Source organism: Micropterus salmoides, unplaced genomic scaffold (genome assembly GCF_014851395.1).
Source record: "Micropterus salmoides isolate LMB-PRFRI ecotype aquatic unplaced genomic scaffold, ASM1485139v1 Ms_hic_scaffold_4, whole genome shotgun sequence".
NCBI classification, from domain to species: domain Eukaryota; kingdom Metazoa; phylum Chordata; class Actinopteri; order Centrarchiformes; family Centrarchidae; genus Micropterus; species Micropterus salmoides.
Window position 1 is genome coordinate 27,550,736 of NW_024043372.1, and position 20,136 is coordinate 27,570,871.

The 20,136-nt window shown below is 43.1% G+C and overlaps 1 protein-coding gene across 5 annotated transcripts in view; it reads left to right on the forward strand.

Moving 5' to 3' along the window:
• Positions 1 to 20,136, forward strand: part of plxna1b (plexin A1b) — a 191,664-nt gene that overhangs the window by 87,856 nt on the left and 83,672 nt on the right. For all 5 annotated transcript variants that reach the window (XM_038695462.1, XM_038695465.1, XM_038695464.1 and 2 more), the window contains exons 5-8: positions 10,261 to 10,361; positions 13,375 to 13,498; positions 14,413 to 14,566; positions 15,728 to 15,827. In XM_038695462.1, the coding sequence (XP_038551390.1) occupies positions 10,261 to 10,361; positions 13,375 to 13,498; positions 14,413 to 14,566; positions 15,728 to 15,827 (479 nt within the window). The remainder of the gene's footprint in view (positions 1 to 10,260; positions 10,362 to 13,374; positions 13,499 to 14,412; positions 14,567 to 15,727; positions 15,828 to 20,136) is intronic.

The window sequence follows — 20,136 nt, forward strand, 5'->3', positions numbered from 1 at the left end:
CTGGAAACAGACGAGAAGGACTTGGAGTGCTTGATACAGTGGAGGGAAATGATGTATTATGTGTATGCATGAGACAACCTTTGTTCAAGTGTCAAGCAGGCCACACTGGGTGTTGGATTGTGTGTGTGCGCGTGAGTGTGTGCGAGTGTGTGCATGCGTGTGTGAGCACATAAAAGAATGTATGTCTCAGTCGCATTTTGTACTAGTGATGGTTCACATGCTCTTACATGGATTCGGCCACATCTGCACAGGTTTGTTGGAATCTGCATTTTCACACACACTCAGCATTCAAACATATGTGAGTGTTTGTGTGTGTGTGTGTGGGGGGGGGGGGGGGGCTAACACCATTGTCTGCTTTCCATTCAGCATCTGAAAGAGATTTCCCCCTACACATTTCACCAAGACTCTCATCCCTCCAAGGAATCTGTTGTGGCGCGGCCACACACACACACACACACACACACAACCACGAACACACACACCCACACACCCACACACAAAGTTCTTGTTCCATTCACAAGATGTTGGTTTGAGTCCCCACAATAGCAAACAATGGTCTTTTATTGTGTTGTTGGCTCTCTCAACAAGGCCTCATCAAGTAATATCTTACCCATAGGGTTTCGTTAGACATCAATCCTCTGTGTGTGTGTGTGTGTGTGTGTGTGTGTGTGTGTGTCGATCTATTTACATTCGCATATTACTGGTTCACTGCCAATCTCGTTAGCAAACACATTAGCACAGACTGACATCAACACACATAATAAGCAGCTGGTTGTATCAATCAAGACTGACATTTTAGTGAACTAGATACAGCTAATCAGTCAGTTTTAAGTAGCTTAAAGATTAATTTCCTACAATTTATCAAACTGTGGTCGACGGAGGAACTCCGGAAGTTAACAAGTGCATAATTTAGCGTTTAAACATCAGCCGTTGTTGGCAGACACATTGTTTTATCATTAAGTGTACGTGTGGCACACAGGAAATGGGATTGCTTAAATGCCTGAACATATTTAGAAAAGATTTTGAACTTTTTAAAGTTTTTTTTATTATTTATTTATTTCCTTCTCATTATTGAACTAAGCATTCGACCTGTTCATTTAGATTTATGAGCACTACTCCAGCTTCATCTTTTCCACTCCAAGCTTGAATGAGTACTTGGGTGTCCTACACTCCACACACACACCAGCACTGACACATCAGGACTTTGAACAAGTAGGTGGACATTGTTATGTAAATGTTAATAGACCTGGTGAAGCGAGGCGAAGACGGGAGTACGGTGACTAGAAGGGAGAGGCGCTGGTGCGGGTGGCAATGTAGCCATGTAGGTAGATGGAACTCAATTATAAGAGTTCACACCATTATAGCTCCTTTCTCAGCACTGGGCTGAGCACATAGACACACACTGATACATAGTGCTGTTAATCATACATTATTCCACACTCACATATATGTAGATGTCCAAATTTATAGACCTCTTGTCCTTTTTAAGTAACGGCATATGTACTGTGTGTAGTGTCACTTGCACCATACCACGTTGGCTGTGTGTTTAAAAACAGTCACATTTGTAAGAGTAGTGAGAAGATTTGCTTTGCATAGTACAATTTGGATGTAGTGGTTTCAACTCAAAATGGCTGGAATGTATGAATAGAATATAGAAAGAGATAAGTACAAAACTCCCCGCGACCCTGTACACAGGATAAGCGGTTGATGATGGATGGATGGATGAATAAGTACAAAACTGAACAGAGGAAAAAGAGAGCGAGGCCCTTCGACAAAGCAATTTTCCCCATAATGCTTTTGACTAAAAATGTGACCTCTCAGTAAGAATTCCCTTTTTTACCCCCTCCTGCTTCATCTGATTCCCCTCCACTTCCCCAGCTATTAATAGGGTCCCTTCTGGAGCCAAAATCATTAGTTGATTATTTGAATTTTTGATCTGATAATTGAGTTGAGTCACTTTTCAAGCAATACACCAAACATCTGCTGGTTCCAGCTTCTCAAATGTGAGGATTTATTGCTTTTTGTTGATGGTGAACTGAATATTTTGCTCAGATAAAACAAGCAACTTGATGACATCACCTTGGGCTTTACTAAGCATAATAACTAATCATAGGCATTTTATTTCACAATTATGAAATAATTTATCGATGAAATAATTTATCGACAAAAACAGGGAACTGGTTAATCAAGAAAATGATTTGTAGATTAATCAAAAATAAGAATAATTACTAATTGCAGCCCTACTCCCTACTTGCTGAGCTATGATGGAAGAATATGATGCTAATACCTTCTAACAGTGGCAGATATGTGAGGAGATTGACCAAAAGGCCATCATTAGCTAGAGAGGGGATGGTTTCCATGTATCTTAATATCTCAACCTTCTCTTTAATTGTGTTTCCTGCCTTTTCTCTCACTTCCCTCCTTCCTGTCCTATCATTCTCTCTTGTGGTTTTTCCCTTTTAAAAAAAAAAAAAAGTGTGTACTTGATTGTGTGCGTGCCCCTCAGAAAAGCGTGCTCAGACACTTGTCTTGAGCGTGATGCTATCAGTCCTAATGGAAGTCTAGCTGTCACTAGATAGCTCTGTCTTTTTCTCATCTCTCTCTGTTTTACTCCGCTGTCTTTTCCCATAGGATGGCGTGATAGAGCCGACTGATAGGGTTAGAAAAGAGGACGAGATGGATATGGAGGTTAATGGTTTCTCTCTCCCTCTAAACCCCCCTCCTCCTTGTTCTTCTCAATCACTACGAATCGGCTGTACAATCGGTCCTCCTGTTGCTTGACAGTGATTGGGGCAGAAAGATGTGGCTCTGGCTGATTGTCACTGGATGAGGCCAATCAAAAGCAGGCATGGCCCGCAGAGCCGCTCCAAGTGCCACATCACTGTATTCACTCTCGTGCCTTAACCCACAAGCCGCACTTGGTAGAACAATGAAGTGTCGCTCATGCATGACAGTACAGGGAATTGTTTTGAATTTGAGTCAAATTTCTTTTCATATTCATGCACAGCAGGCCTCGTCACACCCAGTTAAAAAGTGTCGAAGGGGGGAAAAAGCTGAGTGGAATAGCAGAATGGCAAATTTTCTTCCAGTGTTCAGTCAGAAATTACAAATGGAAAGAACATGATACTGATAAATACAGTTTATAAGACTTTTGCTCATAATAACTAGGGCTGTAACTAATGGTTATTTTCATTATTGATAAATTTGTTTTCAATTAATCTTTTTGTTGATAACGTGAAAATAGTTTCCAGAGCACAAGGCAACAGTCTAAAACACAAAAAGAGCCTGTTTACGACGAGACCTCCCACTGGAGAAGCTGGAACAGGCTAATGTTTGCCATTTTTGCTCGATACATTTTTGTTTGATAAATAAAAGGGGCATTCCACTTATTTGAAACACGAAGGTCAGTTTACTTGCCACGAGGAGTACTTCTCCGCCTGTTAAAACTGATGTGTAATGTCATCGTTGGCTTTTATTTTCTACACTATGTCAAATATGAGAAAAACACCCTGATGATATCAAAAGGGATGTCTTTGCACGGGCTGGGAGAGTTGACTTTTCTTATGGAAAGCCTGCATTTAAGACATGGAACCTTAAAGACTTGGGCGTTTACCAGGCAAAAATAGTCTAATGAAAGATGCAGTCAGGCTGCATTATGGCAAATCCAGTGTCTTGGAGCTTGATCCATACTATAGACTAAAAGTCAGGACATCTCTTCCTCTGCATCAGTTTTGACAATACCGCTTCAATTTTCTGCCTTTTCGATTAATTGGCTAATTGTTTCAGCGCTAATAATAAGATAATAATACAAGATCCAAGTCAAGTACCACTCTCTCACATGAATCATGCTTGTATGTATTAGTTTATAAAATATTTTCTTCCTTTGCTGCAGCCAAGAAGTAAGGCATGCATATACAATGCATATTCATTTGTTTCAACCAATTCTGTCACTGTAATATTTCAAGAGCTCCTGTAAAACATGCTTGCAGTAATTTTGACTGACAGCATCCATATTAGCACAAAGTCAATCAAACAGAATTTGTTTATTATGCTTAGTTCTTTGCCAGCTTTCCACAATCACTATCCATCCACCCAGGCATGACGTCCACACGGCAACTCCTATGAGAGCAAATAAATAAACGTAGTATTTGTCCTCTTATTTCTTCTTTCTTTCTTCTGTTTCTCTCTGTCTGTGTATATGGCAGTGGGTCGCTTGGCAGTGCTAATGGAAATGCCAGCTGTGTGGCTCCTCACTCCTCACCAAGTCCATTTACTAAAGTGACAGAGTCATTTACCAGGCCGCCGGCCTCTCCTATCCTCACTTAATTAGAAGACCCCTAGGCCTGTCTACCTTAGCCGGTCACATTTACCTCTTTCTCTCTCTCTACAGTTCCTTTGTTCCAATTCTTTGTTTTCTGCGTTTTTTTCAATCTCCGCCTCGTCCTTTGTCTCTGTCTCAGTTTTCCTCTTTTGCTCTATCATTCCTCTTTTTCTCTCTATCAGACCCTCTCTCTCTCTCTCACATGAGAGTCAGAGCATTATGGAGAAATGGCTACACAAAGAGTGAGAGAGAGTATTGACCTATAGTTTGAGATTAGGTCTTTTTGGAAGAGTTAATGGGAATGTCCATGTCATGAGGATGGTGATGAAGAGTGATGAGGTCTAATATCTTTATTTTTGTTCCAGATTATGTCTTTGTTTTGCCAATTCTAACTGTACTTGCACTTATTTCAGATATCCCTTTCAAAATGCTTCTATTCCCATTGGAAAAAGAGTTAATTTTGAAGGTTGGTATTACTTTGGTATTATTATTGCAGTTATACTTCATTATCCAGCATTATCAAGGCCAAGGAGGTCTAGTAGGCTGTTTGGTTTTGGAGGCATTGTCGTCTCCATAGATCAATGCTTTTCAAAAGTTTTACTGCAATTTTATTTTAAAGGTGCTTTTATATTAGTTTGAAGTAGCTTACAAACACACATGCACCGAAAGATAACTCCCACAACGTGTGTGTGTGTGTGTGTGTGTGTGTGTGCCTCGGAGAAGGGAATTTGGCCTTGAACTCACCATATATGTGCCCACACAAATGACAAATAAATAAGTTGTTTCATCTGCCACTTGGTTTCCACTGGGAAGGAGTATAGAAGAAGAGATCAAAAGGTATTTCGGAAGAGGAAGAACAATGGAGCGGAGGAATAATTGAGCCCAGTGCAAGAGAAAGAGGATGAAAAGATAAATTAAGAGTTGAAAGAGAAGGAGAGCTGATCAGGAGGGAGAAATGGCAGACAAAACATAATATGAGGGAAATAAAGATAGTGAGGGAGGCAGGAAGGGCAGTGGGCTCAAAAAATTGCACCGGGAGGGAGTTTTGAGAGAGAAAACAAAAGATTACGGTTATCACAGTGGGCACTATTTACTTCCTCTGTGACATATAGAGACCTAATTCACTAAAACAGGTCTGCAGCAAACAATTTGAGTTGACCACAATGGCCAGATCTGTCAATAACATTGCTGCAGCAATTTAGGCTTTGGACCATCATTCGGCAAATTGAATGTGACAGCAGATGATTTTTTGATGGAACACGATGATGTGATTGCTGTTTCTCACTTTTCATTTCTCTTGCCACACAACCTTTACTCGTCCTCCCTCTTCACCCATCCCTCAGCTCCCCTCTTTCCCTTTCAGTGCCAAACTCTCCGTGCCTTGTTTGCTTTGCTGCTTATCTCAAATCAGTCAACACATCGAGCTCCTAGCAAGCCATTGATCTTGTAAGCCCCTTACAATCCAGTCAATGCACACATGCTAACCCAGCCTTTGATACAACAACCCCACCCACCACCACCACCGCCACCACCACCGCCACCACCACTCACCCCCTGAGCAGGTATTCCAGCGCTGGAAGAACTAGCTCACTTACATGGACACCCTAGTGAGAGCCATGTTTCTGCACTGCGCCTAAGAGATAGCCGGGAAAAGCTACTGGGGGCGGGTAGAACTCCCATTTCTAATGATCCATCCAGCAGGCATGACACACTGATGCCAAAGCAGAAGATGACAACATAAATTGCAGTCACTGCACAGTAATGACAGCCACAACACATTTTGGAGCTACAGTTGCACCCTAACAAACAAGTCCAGTTGTATCTGTCTTTTTATTTTTATTTCTCGTTGACTATCTGTCATCCCGGGGAATTTAGTGGCTATGTTGGCTAATATAGATTTATTTTTGTCACGGACGTGGCTGTTCCCTGCCAGCGCAGATTAAACTAGAAGATGGAAGATGATTGACGGTTATTGAAATAATGTAGGTGTGGTTAATGTCAGATTACAGACAGGAGGGGATGGAGAAACGATGGAGGGAAGATGACAAGTGATAACCTCTCATCATCTTCTTCCTCCTCCTCCATCTCCTCCTCCCCTTACTTCCTGCTGCTTCTGTCGGCTGCGGGTTAAATGAGGAAAAACCCCCAAGCAAGGAAAATGCATTTTGTATTTAATTTTTAGTTTAAATAGAACTCTTTCTCCAAATTTATTTTCTGCTTAACCATGGGTAGTTAAGATTACAGAGTGAGGTTTGGATGAAAGGAGAGGAGCAATAAAAGAGCCACAAGTTTACGAGATTTCTGAGAATTTTTTTCTCTGGAAAAGAGGAAAAAAGAATGCAGTTTTCTTAAATGTAACTACGGAATACTGTCTATGTATGGGTGTTCTTTCCTTAAATTGGCGCCCTACACTTTGACCTTTGGGAGCTTCCCATTAAAACCAAACTCTTCTACGTTTGGTCCCTGAGCTACAGGATTAGAGCCAAATGAGGTCAAGTGCTAAGCACAGGAGGTTCAGTGGTTGTTGTTGAAGGAGGCATGGGCTTTACTAATTTTTGATGAAGTGTTTCATGCAGATATTAAAAAATAACTAATAATGAACTGTGATTTCTTCCTCTTAGCTCCCAGACAGTGTAACCCAGAGAAGAGGCACTCTCCTGGTAGACAGCTCCGCTACCTCCCCCCTCCTCTTCCCCTCCGCTGTAGACTCTCCTTGTGTTTGAATGGGGGTGGGGGGGCCGCAACAAGGCCGATCCTTTTGATGTCTGTATATTTAACAAGCAATGAAAAGCAGCACTGAAGGCTTTACAGGTCCTTTGGGTTTTAAGGGGGTGACCATCACAAAGCCCGTTAGCTGGACGTTTAAAGGCAGGTGATAGTGCTCTGTAAAAGCAGATTGGAGGGGAAAGGTGGAAAGTTTATAGCGGAAAGTAGATGTCATGGCATTGCGATATGGTGAGGGTATAGAGGGCTGACAAGGAGAGGAAGAGAGCGCGAGGAAGGAGAATTGAGTTACAGCGGTGGAAGCTATTGTAAATAAGGAGATGGTAAGAGAGAGGAGATGGCGGGCTTGGTTTATAAGGTCATTTGAAGGAGTAATGTGGCACGCTGTGGGGAATTGGCTTTCATTAAAAGAGTCATCGAGAGTAGACAGAAGGAAGCAGACGGCGATGGAGTGCGTGTCTGTGGGTAAGCAGTATTACCAGCACACACGCGGGCACACATTTTTTGGATCTACATGCAGTTATGTCCCAACTCCAGTAAAGCATTTTATCCCCACTGAGAAAAACAACCATCATAGCCCCCTACCACATCAACAGCAGCTCTGCGCCGCTCCCACTGAGCCCGCAGTGTCTTCACTCCTACTAGTACAGGAACAATTGTGAACAATAGACCATATCTATCATTACGCAGGGCAGTGATAAGGTTATGCTAGCTCACCAAGGACCCATAGTGTTATTATGATTTATGTGGACCATTGTCCTTAATCACAGTCATAATGATTTATGGAGACGAGAGAGGGGAATTGGCTCACGTTCCGTGATGATATGAGCAACAGGCCATTCTTACTCATTCTCTCCATTTTCTCTCCACTTTCTTTCCTTTCTTTTTTTTTTGTTAAATCATAAACTATATGAAAGACATCCTGTGATGATTTCTTTCTCCCAAGGTGTCCAATCACATATCCTCAACTATAGCTGCTTTTCCCCTCATCCATTTATCCATTATCTGCTCACTCATTCACGCTCTCTTTTCCCCCTCTGTCATCCTTTTATTATCTAAGACACACAAATCCCTTGCTCCATCCTTCTTTCAGCTCTCCTTTCAGATGAAAACTAGACTCACACTCGTCCTGACAATGACACATAGCAGCCGTCTGCCGCTATATCCCATCTACTCAGCACAATGTCCATGTCGATTCGCCCGGTGTGGGTCTTCCATTACACCACTCTCTTTCTCTATTCATCCATCCAGCCAGCACTTCCAGTAGATGACCACCTCCCTCTCTTCTCTCTCCAGTCCCCACTGTTGCTCGTTTGCATCATTTCATCTGTCTTTCTCTTTCTGGGCGGCTAGCCAGCAAGAACGCTACTGTACTGAGGCTTGTATTGACCATAGATTGGAGGAGCAACATCATGCGTCAGTCTGTGGAATGATTGAATGAGATGCCTGGAGAATGGTGAATCTGTGAGGCAGTGATACAAACAGAAGGAACCTAGAGAGTAATGGAAATATCTAAAGGTATAGTGGGTAAAAGAGGTGAACAGAGAAAAGAAAGAAAAGAGGGATTCGTGGTGCACAAGTGTCAAGTGTTTTTGTCCGTCTGCCCTCTGCTTGAGCAATATTGTTCTGTCAAAAGCCCCAAGGCCAGTCTGAGACAAGACATTTCAGAGCATAAGTTAGTAATAAGAGTTCCATCATGTCACATCTATCTCTCATATCTGTGTTGTACTTACAGCACATGGAGGAATCCCGGCCACAGTTTAATATTTCAGCATGTTTCATTGTCTGCCTGGTTTCCGTCCTGCAGCTAACCGGCTTTATCGCTTACCTCAGGCCTCTGCTCTCCTTCTGCCATATGTTTTTCTTTTCTCTTACCCGTCCATACATCTCTTTCCCCCTCAATCCAAACCTCATAAAAAAGTCAGCCCCCACTGGGCCACACACTACTTCAGTCCTCACATACCACTCGGATGGAGTTCTTATGGTTAAGTGTGTGTGTGTGTGTGTGTGTGTGTCTGTCCACACTATAATAGTGTTACCCATGGGTAGGGTTGTTAAATGCTGTTACTTACTGATCAGTCGGCTCACTCTCCGCTGCATGAGTTAAAACTAGCCTGCAGTGGCAATTTGATACATGCGCGCACACACACACACACACACACACACACACACACACACACACACAGACGTACACATCATGAAATGGGGATCAAGCAGCTCATCAACTTGGGGCCAGTTGGTGAAGAAAAGTTAAACATTGCGCTGACGCTTTCAGCACATGTGCATACAGACGAGCTAATACACGTGCATACTTTGTTGCACACTACCTTTCTACGCATATGCTAGCAATCTGTCTGTTACATACTTAAACACACTCAACCTCTCTTGAATATCTAGAAATACACATACGCACACACGTACGCACACACGCACACACACACACACACGCGCTTTCAGGCCCATTGGGGGCCCTGTTGTTAACCATCTGCTATCACCTTTAACAAGAGTGGAGGGCTAACTTGAACATTTGATCTTGTTTCTTAGGCAACATCTGTAGCCTGTCGTACATCTAGTATGGCTGTGAATGTCTAAGAGACACACACACACACACATATGGGCGCACACACCAAGTCTTGTCACATAGATGCACTACGGTCTTGTTGCACAGTCTCTGTACAGACACTTTAATTCCCTCTCTGTCTCTCATACTTGTGCGCACACACACACACACACACACACACACACACACACACTCTGGGGGTCTGTCCTTCTGCTCCTCTGCCTCCCGTTGGTTTTTGAGGTCACCTGTCAATCACAGCACTGTTGCCACGGCCACCTGTCAGGTGTCCCAGCATGCATTGCGAGGCCTCTCCTGTGCATGCTTCACTGGAGGCTGTCACACACCGCTGGACCGGAATCGCTCACCAGAACACACACATGCACAAAGGCACACACACACGTGCACACGCTTCTCACGGACTTCTCAGGGACTAGCTCTCTGCCAATCTCAGGAACGTGCACCCAGACACATACACACACTGACTGTTTGCTGGATTGAATCAAGTCTGATAAGATGTCAGATGCTCATCTCCATCCAGCTGAATATACCGCTCATCTTACGAGTTTGATTACAACGAGGATACTAATTATTTCTTCATGACTTCCCTGCTCTCTCTCCCTCCCTCTCCCTCCTCACCGTCACTGTGTCTCCCTAGGTGGTGAGAGTTCCAGTGGAGAGCTGTGAGCAGTACACCACTTGTGGGGAGTGTTTGGGCTCCAGAGACCCTCACTGTGGATGGTGTGTCCTCCACAATGTGTAAGTACCACGCGCACTCATGCACACATTAACACACTTCACCCTGGCGCCCCTCACATGCAAGCCCATTGCATTGTATAGTAGATCATTGTGAAAGAAGTGTTTAGGTGTGTGTCAGCTGTCTCATTGAGGAGCCTTTTGTCACCCAGAGATCCCCATTCTTGTTGTTTAAAGGGAAAATCCACCCTAAAATAAGATTCAGATTGGGCTCTTCCAGCAGTTATTTTCAGGTTATTATCTGCTGAAAATTAGAGTATCAAGGCTTGAACTGATGCTGTTTTCAGTGATCACATCTACTCTACTGACACTGAATTAGTTATCAGCTCGGCTCACACTTTTTCAATATAGTTGATGTTAACAGCGCTTTTGGAATGTAGGGCTTACAGCTAGAAAAGAGCATCACAAGCTTTTTTTTAACTGCCACAATCTCTACTCACAGTGGGAGTTTTTGTAGGAGACAGTTTGTGTTCTTGTGTCTACAACTTTAAGACATAAAGACGTACTAACATTTATTACATTTATTCATGTAGCTGACGCTTTTATCCAAAGTGACTTACAATTGATATACATGTCAGAGGTCGCACGCCTCTGGAGCAACTAGGGGTTAAGTGTCTTGCTCAGGGACACAATGGTGGATGGGTCACAGTAGGGAATTGAACCCGGGTCTCTCACACGCTTTTCAGGTGTAACATTAATTGTACATTTTTATTATGCCTCATTAAGACATGCTGAATTATAGAGACCATGATATTCGGAACAGCCATTTTACTGAAAACTCTCTGCATAACTTTGAAAACAAAAGTGTTTCTCAGCCCCCTCTGCTTCCCAGACTGCATTGAAATGTGATTGTTGACGTATTCTTGTCTTAGCCAGAGAGAAATGAATTGCTACACCTTTAAACAGCTGTGTCTTTCTCCTTACCTCATTAAGTGTTATCATATACATGAAACAAGGTTTTTTTTTGTTTTTTACGTGTAATGTGCTCCACTGAATGGTAAACAATTTTCCAGTTACTCACAAGTGGGATGACAAGCAGCCAGTTGCTGCTTTGATTATGCCATGTGTTGACCACAGAAACTCTTTTTAACACCTTGTTATAACTTTTAGTAAAATTCCTCCAACACCTATAATTAGTCACATCATTTTGATTCATAGAAGAAGTCTAACTTCTACAACTCTAAAGCTCCCTGCCATTAGAGATACATTTATCCTGTGTAAGTCTGTCAACCGGCTAAACCTGTTAATAGCACATAAATAACAACACAGCTTGGCAGTCTGCAACACTGACACTCCCATTTATCCTAGTGGTATTTAGCTTCTTTTTGTGTGTGTTGCTTTACTACACGTGTCCTTCTTAATACTTACGTGGGAACTTTCTGGCAAGAGATTAAGGTTTAGTCACTTCAAGTGTTTGTGTGCGGTTTTACGAACTAGGTCTTATGTTTGCTTTAAGATTACTGTTTGAGGTTAGATTTGCAACAGTGAGAGCGAAGATCTGTACACTCACAAGTGTAGAAATGTACAGTAACACTGTATGTAATCTCTCCATTTCCTCCCTTTGACTTGAGGGCGTGTGCGATACAGGAGAGTGTGAGTGAACAGTTGCATGTTATTGAAAGGTGACAGGATGTTAAACCACATTTGGAACACCTCAAGCATTTGGCACAATGGCATTTCCCAGTGCGTTAATTAAACTTACAAATCATATCACCAACCTGTCTTTCCTCAAGGCGCGCGCACACACACACACACACACACATACACACACACAAACACACCACCTGTTTTTTCCATTTCAGCAGACACACACACACGCCATTTGTTTTTGACCTTGTGCCTTGAATGCAGCTCGCTCATTTCCTACCTGATAGTGTTGCCAAATCTTGCCGAGGCCCTTGCAGACAAAATGGGCAAGTATTAATTGGCAAATCATTTATAAGCCTTGTTTCAGCCCTCTGGTGCTTTTAGCCACATCTTATTAAGAGCCATGGTAGTTTCAATCAACAGTGGAATTGAACGGGGAGTACACATCACACGCGCGCGCACACACACACATATGCAGGTGTTTCTAGACAAATGAGCACATTTTTTTCACACTAATTCACACAGTCACACACCAGAGGAGCAGTAGAAGGAAAAAAAGGGTCCATAATGAGAAAACGTGTACATACCTTTGTGCATCTCTGCTCATGTCTGTACAGCGTGTGTATATGTGTGTGTGTTAGTGACTCTCGGGGGAGCGGTTGGCGACAGCTTTTTCTTGCTGAGCTCGAGTGAAGGCTAACTAAACGAGGGGATGGGGCTCCTGCACAGAGGAGGCAGTTAGCATTTTTTTTTCTCTGCCTCCTGCTTATTGTAAAGGCCTCGCAGAGCCCCGCATCAGCACTTTCCTCTCACCACCGGGACCAGTTGTTGTTAGCGCGAAGGTGAAGTGATAGCTAATGCATTATGAATAGCTAATAGTAAAACCACTACAATACGGGTCTGTATGCTGATTTTTAGCACGATTGGTTGGCTGGTAATAAGCGGGGAAAATTGCTGACCCCATTGATATGCGGCTGGTAGGAATTGTATCATTTTTACGGTTCAGGGAAACTTTAATGATTGCCTGTTCATCTTCCATCTAAGTTTGAATTGGGTGGGGCTGTAAACTGAAGATGAGGGGTACTGGATGTTCATATAGCTTAGCAGTTCTTGCACAAATGCCAGGGCCAATAAGGTAATGATATAAAAGCCTACAGTAATGGCGGGGGGAAGCTATTAGCCTATTTGTCTTCTATTATTGCTCCCGTTTTCTGTGGAACAGTGATGGCTGTGCATGTTTGTCATCTTAATATGACTGTCATATTAGCTTAACAGTTGCTCATATCCTCTGTCTCGTCTCCTCTCACCTCTTGTTCCACTCATTTGTTTTTTCCCTCTTTCTCTCCTCACCTCTATTCCTATCACTCCCACATCCCCTTCTTTACCTCCTATCTTCTCTCTCTCCTCCTCTTTTGCTGCTGTTCTCTAGTTGTTCACGCAAGGACCGCTGTGAAAGAGCAGGAGAGGCCCAGAGGTTTGCCTCAGACCAGAGGCAGTGTGTGGAGCTCACTGTTCAGCCAAGAAATATCTCTGTCACCATGTCTGAAGTCCAGGTATGTTTTCTCTCGTCTGTTGTCCCAGTTGTTGTGGAAATCACACCGTTTTACCATCATAAAACAACACGGACAGTCTCGAAAGGGATAAACCTCAGATTATGAATGTCCTGTGACTTAAGATTAGCGTCCACTGAAAAGGTTGTAGACCCGTTCCACTTATGGACATGCACAAGTGAAGTGTGATTTAACTTTCCTGTGGAAAAAGCTTCATAAATACAGTATTTAGCTACCAAAAATGACTTTGTGGTATACAGAGCAGGAGAAAAGATACATCAGATAATGACAAAAAAAATTTATTGTACAAGTTATTTTGGTGTTATTTTCTATGTTTAAAATCTCTACATTAGCAAACTGGTACAGCAACAGAAAAAGGGGAATAACGGCAAACAGATCATAACATGTAGCTGTAGTTGTACATTGTTAGCTGTGGTGTTGAACACAGTTGGTAATGATGTCCACGTTGACCTTTAGTCATGAAAAGTCATGTAAAAGTCACAAACTTTTACACCAATGATGCAGCTATACATAGTGTGTGTAAATTTGATTAGGAATTCACTGTTCCATCCGTAGGCGAGCACAAGAGTGTGTGCGCTTCAGAGCTCTCATTCTGTCAGCAGCTCCTCAAAGTAACTACATAGGTTTGACCGATTACAGTTCGCCTCACTTACTCTCTGCACATTAACACGTACACATTAACCTTGCTGTAATAGCTGCTCTGACTGACGCACACATGCATAGACACAAGCAGTCACCCTCCTATATTCCTGCTGCTGTCACACACACACACACATACCCGCCCTTCACTCCCCTCCCTTCCCCTACACCCATTAACCCTCATGTCATATCTTATAACAATCCATGTACAGCATGTCCTTCCATTGATCTTGCACTGATTGTCCCTCTCTCTCTAGCTGGTCCTCGAAGCTCGTAACGTGCCTGATCTGTCAGCTGGGGTCAACTGCTCCTTTGAGGACTACGTGGAGACGGAGGGACAGATCCAGGGTGGACACATCTTCTGCCTGTCTCCCTCCGTCCGGGACGTCATCCCAATCACAAGGAACAAAGGTTGGGACAGGAAGGGTGAAGGGGGTGATGAAGTCATCGGGGTAGCGAGGTCACTGTTTAGTAGCATAGGCAGACAGGGTGTGGACACAGGTAGTTTGGTCGATATATGTGAGGAATTTAGTAATGAACTCTTTTTATGTTTGTACTACTTATTCCGTTTGACATGTTTTATATGTTGCATTTGTCCTCGCCACTTTCTCCCATCATAATTATCTGTCTTTTTATGTCTTCTTTCCGTCTCCGTTGTGCCTATCTATAGCACAAAACACTGTGTGTTCATCACCATGTGTCTCCTCCTAAGGGGTCTTTTTGTATGTTAGAATTGGAGACGTCTAAAGCTGTGCATTGACCAGAACAGAATTTTAAGCTTGCCAGATGATTTGCTTACTGCATCTATATTCAAAATACCTTGTCACCACCAATAACGCTTGCCCATTCTTTTTCAAAGCCCCAAACACGAGTCTACATTTATCTACTGAAAATAGAACTGTTTTTGAATTCCCATTATCATGCATTATGCACTGTTGTCAGTTTCATTTTATTTAATTTTTTCCATCTAACCGACACTGGTTATGCTCCTAACTTCTTTTCAAAGCAGTGCCTTCAGTGGGGTTTATCGTTATATTTAAAAATATCTGCATTTTTTTTTCTTCCAGAGATTACGCACCTGTTTCATGTCCAAATCTGTCAAACCAAGATGATAAAAACTTGTTTGGTATCCACAGTCAAAGCACTGAAAACATGTCAGGTAGTGCGTTCCAAGTTTCCTCAAAGTGACATCTCAGTAGTTTTTCAACTAAGCCCATTATGCCCCATTATGAGTCCTCATCAGCTCTTGCATCCAAACACTGATTGGTGCTGCTATTTTTAATGCCACCCTACTGGGGGTGTGACACGTGCGGTGTGTTGCTAAGCTACAGTGTTTCTTTTGTGTGTGCGTGTTATCCGTTGAGGTCACACAAGTGGAATTCAAATTTAATGTGCGCTGATGTGTCGATGAATAAATTGTTTTAATATACATCCAGTTTGTCACACTTATTCCCTGTGATTAAATGAAGTTGGTAGGTATGATTCGTCAGCTGTTGGGCAAATATTTTAGGTTATATTTTAAGGTTTAGAGAATTGTATCGTTCTAAATATATTTGTATCTCTTTGGTGTAGGGGACAAGCGGGTGGTGAAGCTCTATCTAAAATCCAAGGAAACGGGCAAGAAGTTTGCCAGTGTCGACTTTGTCTTCTACAACTGCAGCGTGCACCAGTCGTAAGTTTCAATGAGTGAACATTTCTGGGCGCCTTTGTCTTGTTTCAGTCTTTTTCTTCTCTGTACTCGGTCTCTCTGTCCCCTCTCCCAGGGGACTGTCTCATTTTACTGTCCATGAGAGATACAGTTAGACACACCACACAAATATCCCACCCCCCTCCGACCTCCACAAGGAAGCTTGTGTTACCATTAGAGATGAAAAATCGAACTTGCCGTATATGAGAAATGATTGGGATATGAGATGGTAATTCTAGTCTTATTATCATAACCCACGACACACACTAATGATACTTCAATGATTAATTCATTACGCGATGGTCTGCCGTAATGCTTCCCAATCTCAGACTCTAACCTCATGTAGGCCTCTTCCCTACTTGATAAAAAAAAAGCTTGGTCTGGTACTTATTTATACAAGAAAGACAAAGGCAAAAACAGTAATACTGTAATATGGTGAAGGAAGTCTTGCCTTTTCCGATGAGATAGTCTCCTTCACACTCCAGATGCCCTCAGCTTTCTGCCCAATCGCAGGTCACTGCCTCTCCTAATCCACCTTCTGCTGAAAATCTCCACCACCCATTGGGCCACACCCCTAGGTCAGTCTTGCCACGAGCTGGATGCACCCTGCCGGGGTAAAAGAATCCTCCCAACTCCTCTACCCCGCCCCACATGATACCTTCCATCCTGTCCATCCACGGCTGATCCAGGCGAAGCTGAAACGTCTGCCGGGGTATTAGCCTCGGGGCAGCAGATGGCTCGTAGGCCCCTGGGGTACCGCGGGGCTCCATCCCGGCTTCCCTCTGGATGTCAGATGAGCCTCCTTCGAGGATTGTCCACGCGCACATACGCATAGACATGCACAGCCACACCTCTCTCCGTCACCTACAGCTCATTGAAGCGTTGAATGTCTTGGACACCTAATCCGTTAATCTGACCTTTAACCCAGCTACCCCCGTCTCCCTGTCCTCGTACAGAAAATCCCCAGCCAAAACAAGGATGATTAGCTCAGCTGGTTAAGGGTGTGGTGGGTTACAATGTCAAGTCGCAGTTAAATCATTTCCCATAAGGACCCTGTGATGTTTGCTCTAAATTCCCAGTGCTTTTACTGTCTAGGGTACATCTTGCGTCAGATGTTAATCCTGTGAGTACAAATTGCTTCATGTTAAAATAGAAAACACCCAATTAAAGAAGGTCTCAGAATGGCGGTATTAAAATGTGATGTCACACATTAAAGATCCTAATGTGGCAATGATCTCACGTGTAATGTTTCAAGTGTAAGAAATATATGGGTAGTGACGCAGACAAGAGAGTCGCCCATTTGAAGATATTACCCCAATGAACTCTGATTAAATCCGCTCCCTGGACTGATCTAATACAGCCTCCGAGTGATGTAATGGACACGTTTAATGAAGTTACAGATAGGGCACGTTGCATCTTCGGCAGCGACTCTGATGACGACGAGAGATGCTGAGATAAGAATCCCATTTGGAGCTGGTACTCCGGCCTGCAAACCCACTGTGCCCCCCGGATGTCAGTGTGTGCCGTCTGATGAGATCAGACTGGTAATGTCGTTGCCGTAATGACTTCAGGCCCACACAGCCGCATGCAAGACCCTGTTTCCAGAATGCTTGTTCATTCTTTACAGAGCTATGTTTTCCTCTAATGGGCTTCAACACAAAATACTGCAGGCTTTTACTAAGTGAAGGATGCAGACATTCTCAGAACATACAGAAACACATTTCCGAGCAGAAACGATATTCATCAGATGTGCCTTCATGAATTCCCGCGCATATATTTTTGCAGTCTCATACAGTATGGGTGTGCAAACTGGATACTTCTAACATTAACACTACCTTTTGGAAGGCAAGGAAAGGCCTGAAATTGGAATGGCCCCATCTTGTTTCTTAATAGTTTACACTAGCGTACTGACACCCAACCCCCATCCCCAAAAAAAACATACACCCCTCCCGCTTATTTACTCAGCTGATTACATCGTGGGCCTTGCCTTCTTAAAAATGCCATACATTTGCATAGTGGTATTAATCTAATTAGAATTCCCACTGTTTCAGTTTAAGGGTTGCCGAGATTGAAATAGAAAATCACCCACGGCCATGATTGCTCCTTAATTAAATATTTCCATAAGCTTTTTCTCATTCAACAGCCCCCCATTTATTAAAGATAGGAGCACAGTCTGGCAATGAATTGGGGTTTAACTGTCTGTATAAGACCGTATGAAGCACCTTTTCCCGCTATGGTTAATGTGGCTTGGGCGGTGACTGGGTCATTTGTTGTGTGATTGAGGGTGCTCTTAGAATAATTGGGAGAAAAGGTGTATTGAATGTCAGAGAGTGGATTTATTTTGATAGAGAATCATTTAAAAAGCTGTGGATCCAAGGAATAATGAGTGCAGTTCGGAAGAATTATACAATAAATTTGAAGCATTTTGTTCTCCAAATCTTGCAGCGATTTCTGGCCCTGTGACGGGCACATTCAGATTGCACTATTTTTCTATAAACTAAACACTCAACACATGCATTAATACAATTATGTGCGTGAATACTCTGTGTTTTATCAACTCCCCACACATTTGAAAAGGATCCAGTAATGATAGGATGGACCATTCTAGAGGACCATTAAATTATTCACCTCCACTCCTTTGAAATGAATAGTAGCCAATAAATAACTAATTTCGCCAAGTGCAGGAGTGTCAAACGCACCTCGCTAGAAGAGCGGATTGTATTTAGCACTCCAAACTGACCGAAGAGAGGAGAGAGGAGGGAATCACAGCCTATTGTGCCCTGAAAAAACACTACTGCTCTAAAGCTAGCATAGCTGGATTAGCATCTGAATATGAACAGATTGAATTAGCATTATGAGCGTGGCCATACGGGGAGCGTGTCTGCAGCCACTCAGAGCCTTTGAGTGGGCGATGGCGAGTAATATTAAGATACTGGGGGGTCTGAAAAGGGGAGCCCACCCCTGGACAAGAGAAAAAGAGTTATTGAACGTCCCCAAATGGCCTTGGGTGGGCTTTTCCTTAAAAGGATTTGCACCCAGGCTAAAAGAGAGGTTTTGAGATCCTAAGGCAGCTCGTGACAGGGGGCCCTGGGTTACTTCAAGGAACCAAAGAGCGAGCTGTAGGGGGTTGTCAGACGGGGCCTACTGCTGGCCTTGGGTGGCAGACATAATGGCACCATCTTTTATTTCAAAGGGCGTAATCATAAAAGTCACAAAAAGTTGGCAGTGGTTACCTGCTGATATTTTGCTCGTTATTTCAAAGTCATTGGTACACAAACAAGGTTGATTTGACACGAATAAAAGATAAAAAGTCGAGACAGAAATGGTTCAACGACAGATGTGTTGCCGTTTTTTGGATGTGAGCTACTAACTATACATTGTACTGCTCACTGTTTGGTTGTGGTTACCTGCTGTGTTAAGTTGGTGTTGTACTGTATTTTGATGAGCACTGATCCAATGGGGGGGGGGGCATCAAAGAATAAAGACTCTTTGACATTCAAAATAGTGATTACAAACACCAGCGAGCTACACAATGAGCTCGCCTAACTTCCCACGTGTTCGTTTGCCCTTGCATCAGTAATGTCATCTGCTCTTTTGTTCAGCATTGACAGCCCTTCTTCTGTTTCTTACCAACTTGGGACAGAACATTGAGCTAAACCCCCTGAGTTTTCTGCATTTAAGTCTATGCACTGTATGCTAACCTAAACTAGCGTAGCCTAATCGCTTCCCCTCCATTTGCTGGCAACATTGACAAATCTCCTATTTGCTCTTGTGTGGTATTAAGCGGCCTGTTATTTCCTTTGCCACACATCTCTCATTCTAAATGGACAGCTTCTCTCAGCACAATGCTAAATCGGTCAATTAAAGCGGCAGTGGGATTGAATTAAGCTCCAGCCTCTGATCTCGCTCAAAAGGAGGGGTCTGGGCTGAAAACGATTACTTACAGTGCGCACCTAACAAACGAGCGGCCCTAATTGATCCAAATGAATCCACGTCAGGCTTTGATGGAATCGAATATGGGCTCCATCTCAGAGCTCAAGAGTTAAATCCCTAATTTTTCATGCGAATGAGGGGAAGGGCAGTTGGCATTTTACACAGGGTTAAAACACACTTGAGAGCTTGTTGGGAGTATGCTCATAGCAGTTCAGACAGATGCGCAAATTCACTCCTGGCAGATGTGGTTGAATACAAATCAGCCTGTATGTTAAGCACCTCTACCTGCTCTTTTATTGTTATGGATCCAGACTTGCTTACCTTGACTGTAGTATTTTATTAGATTCCCAATAAACCATAT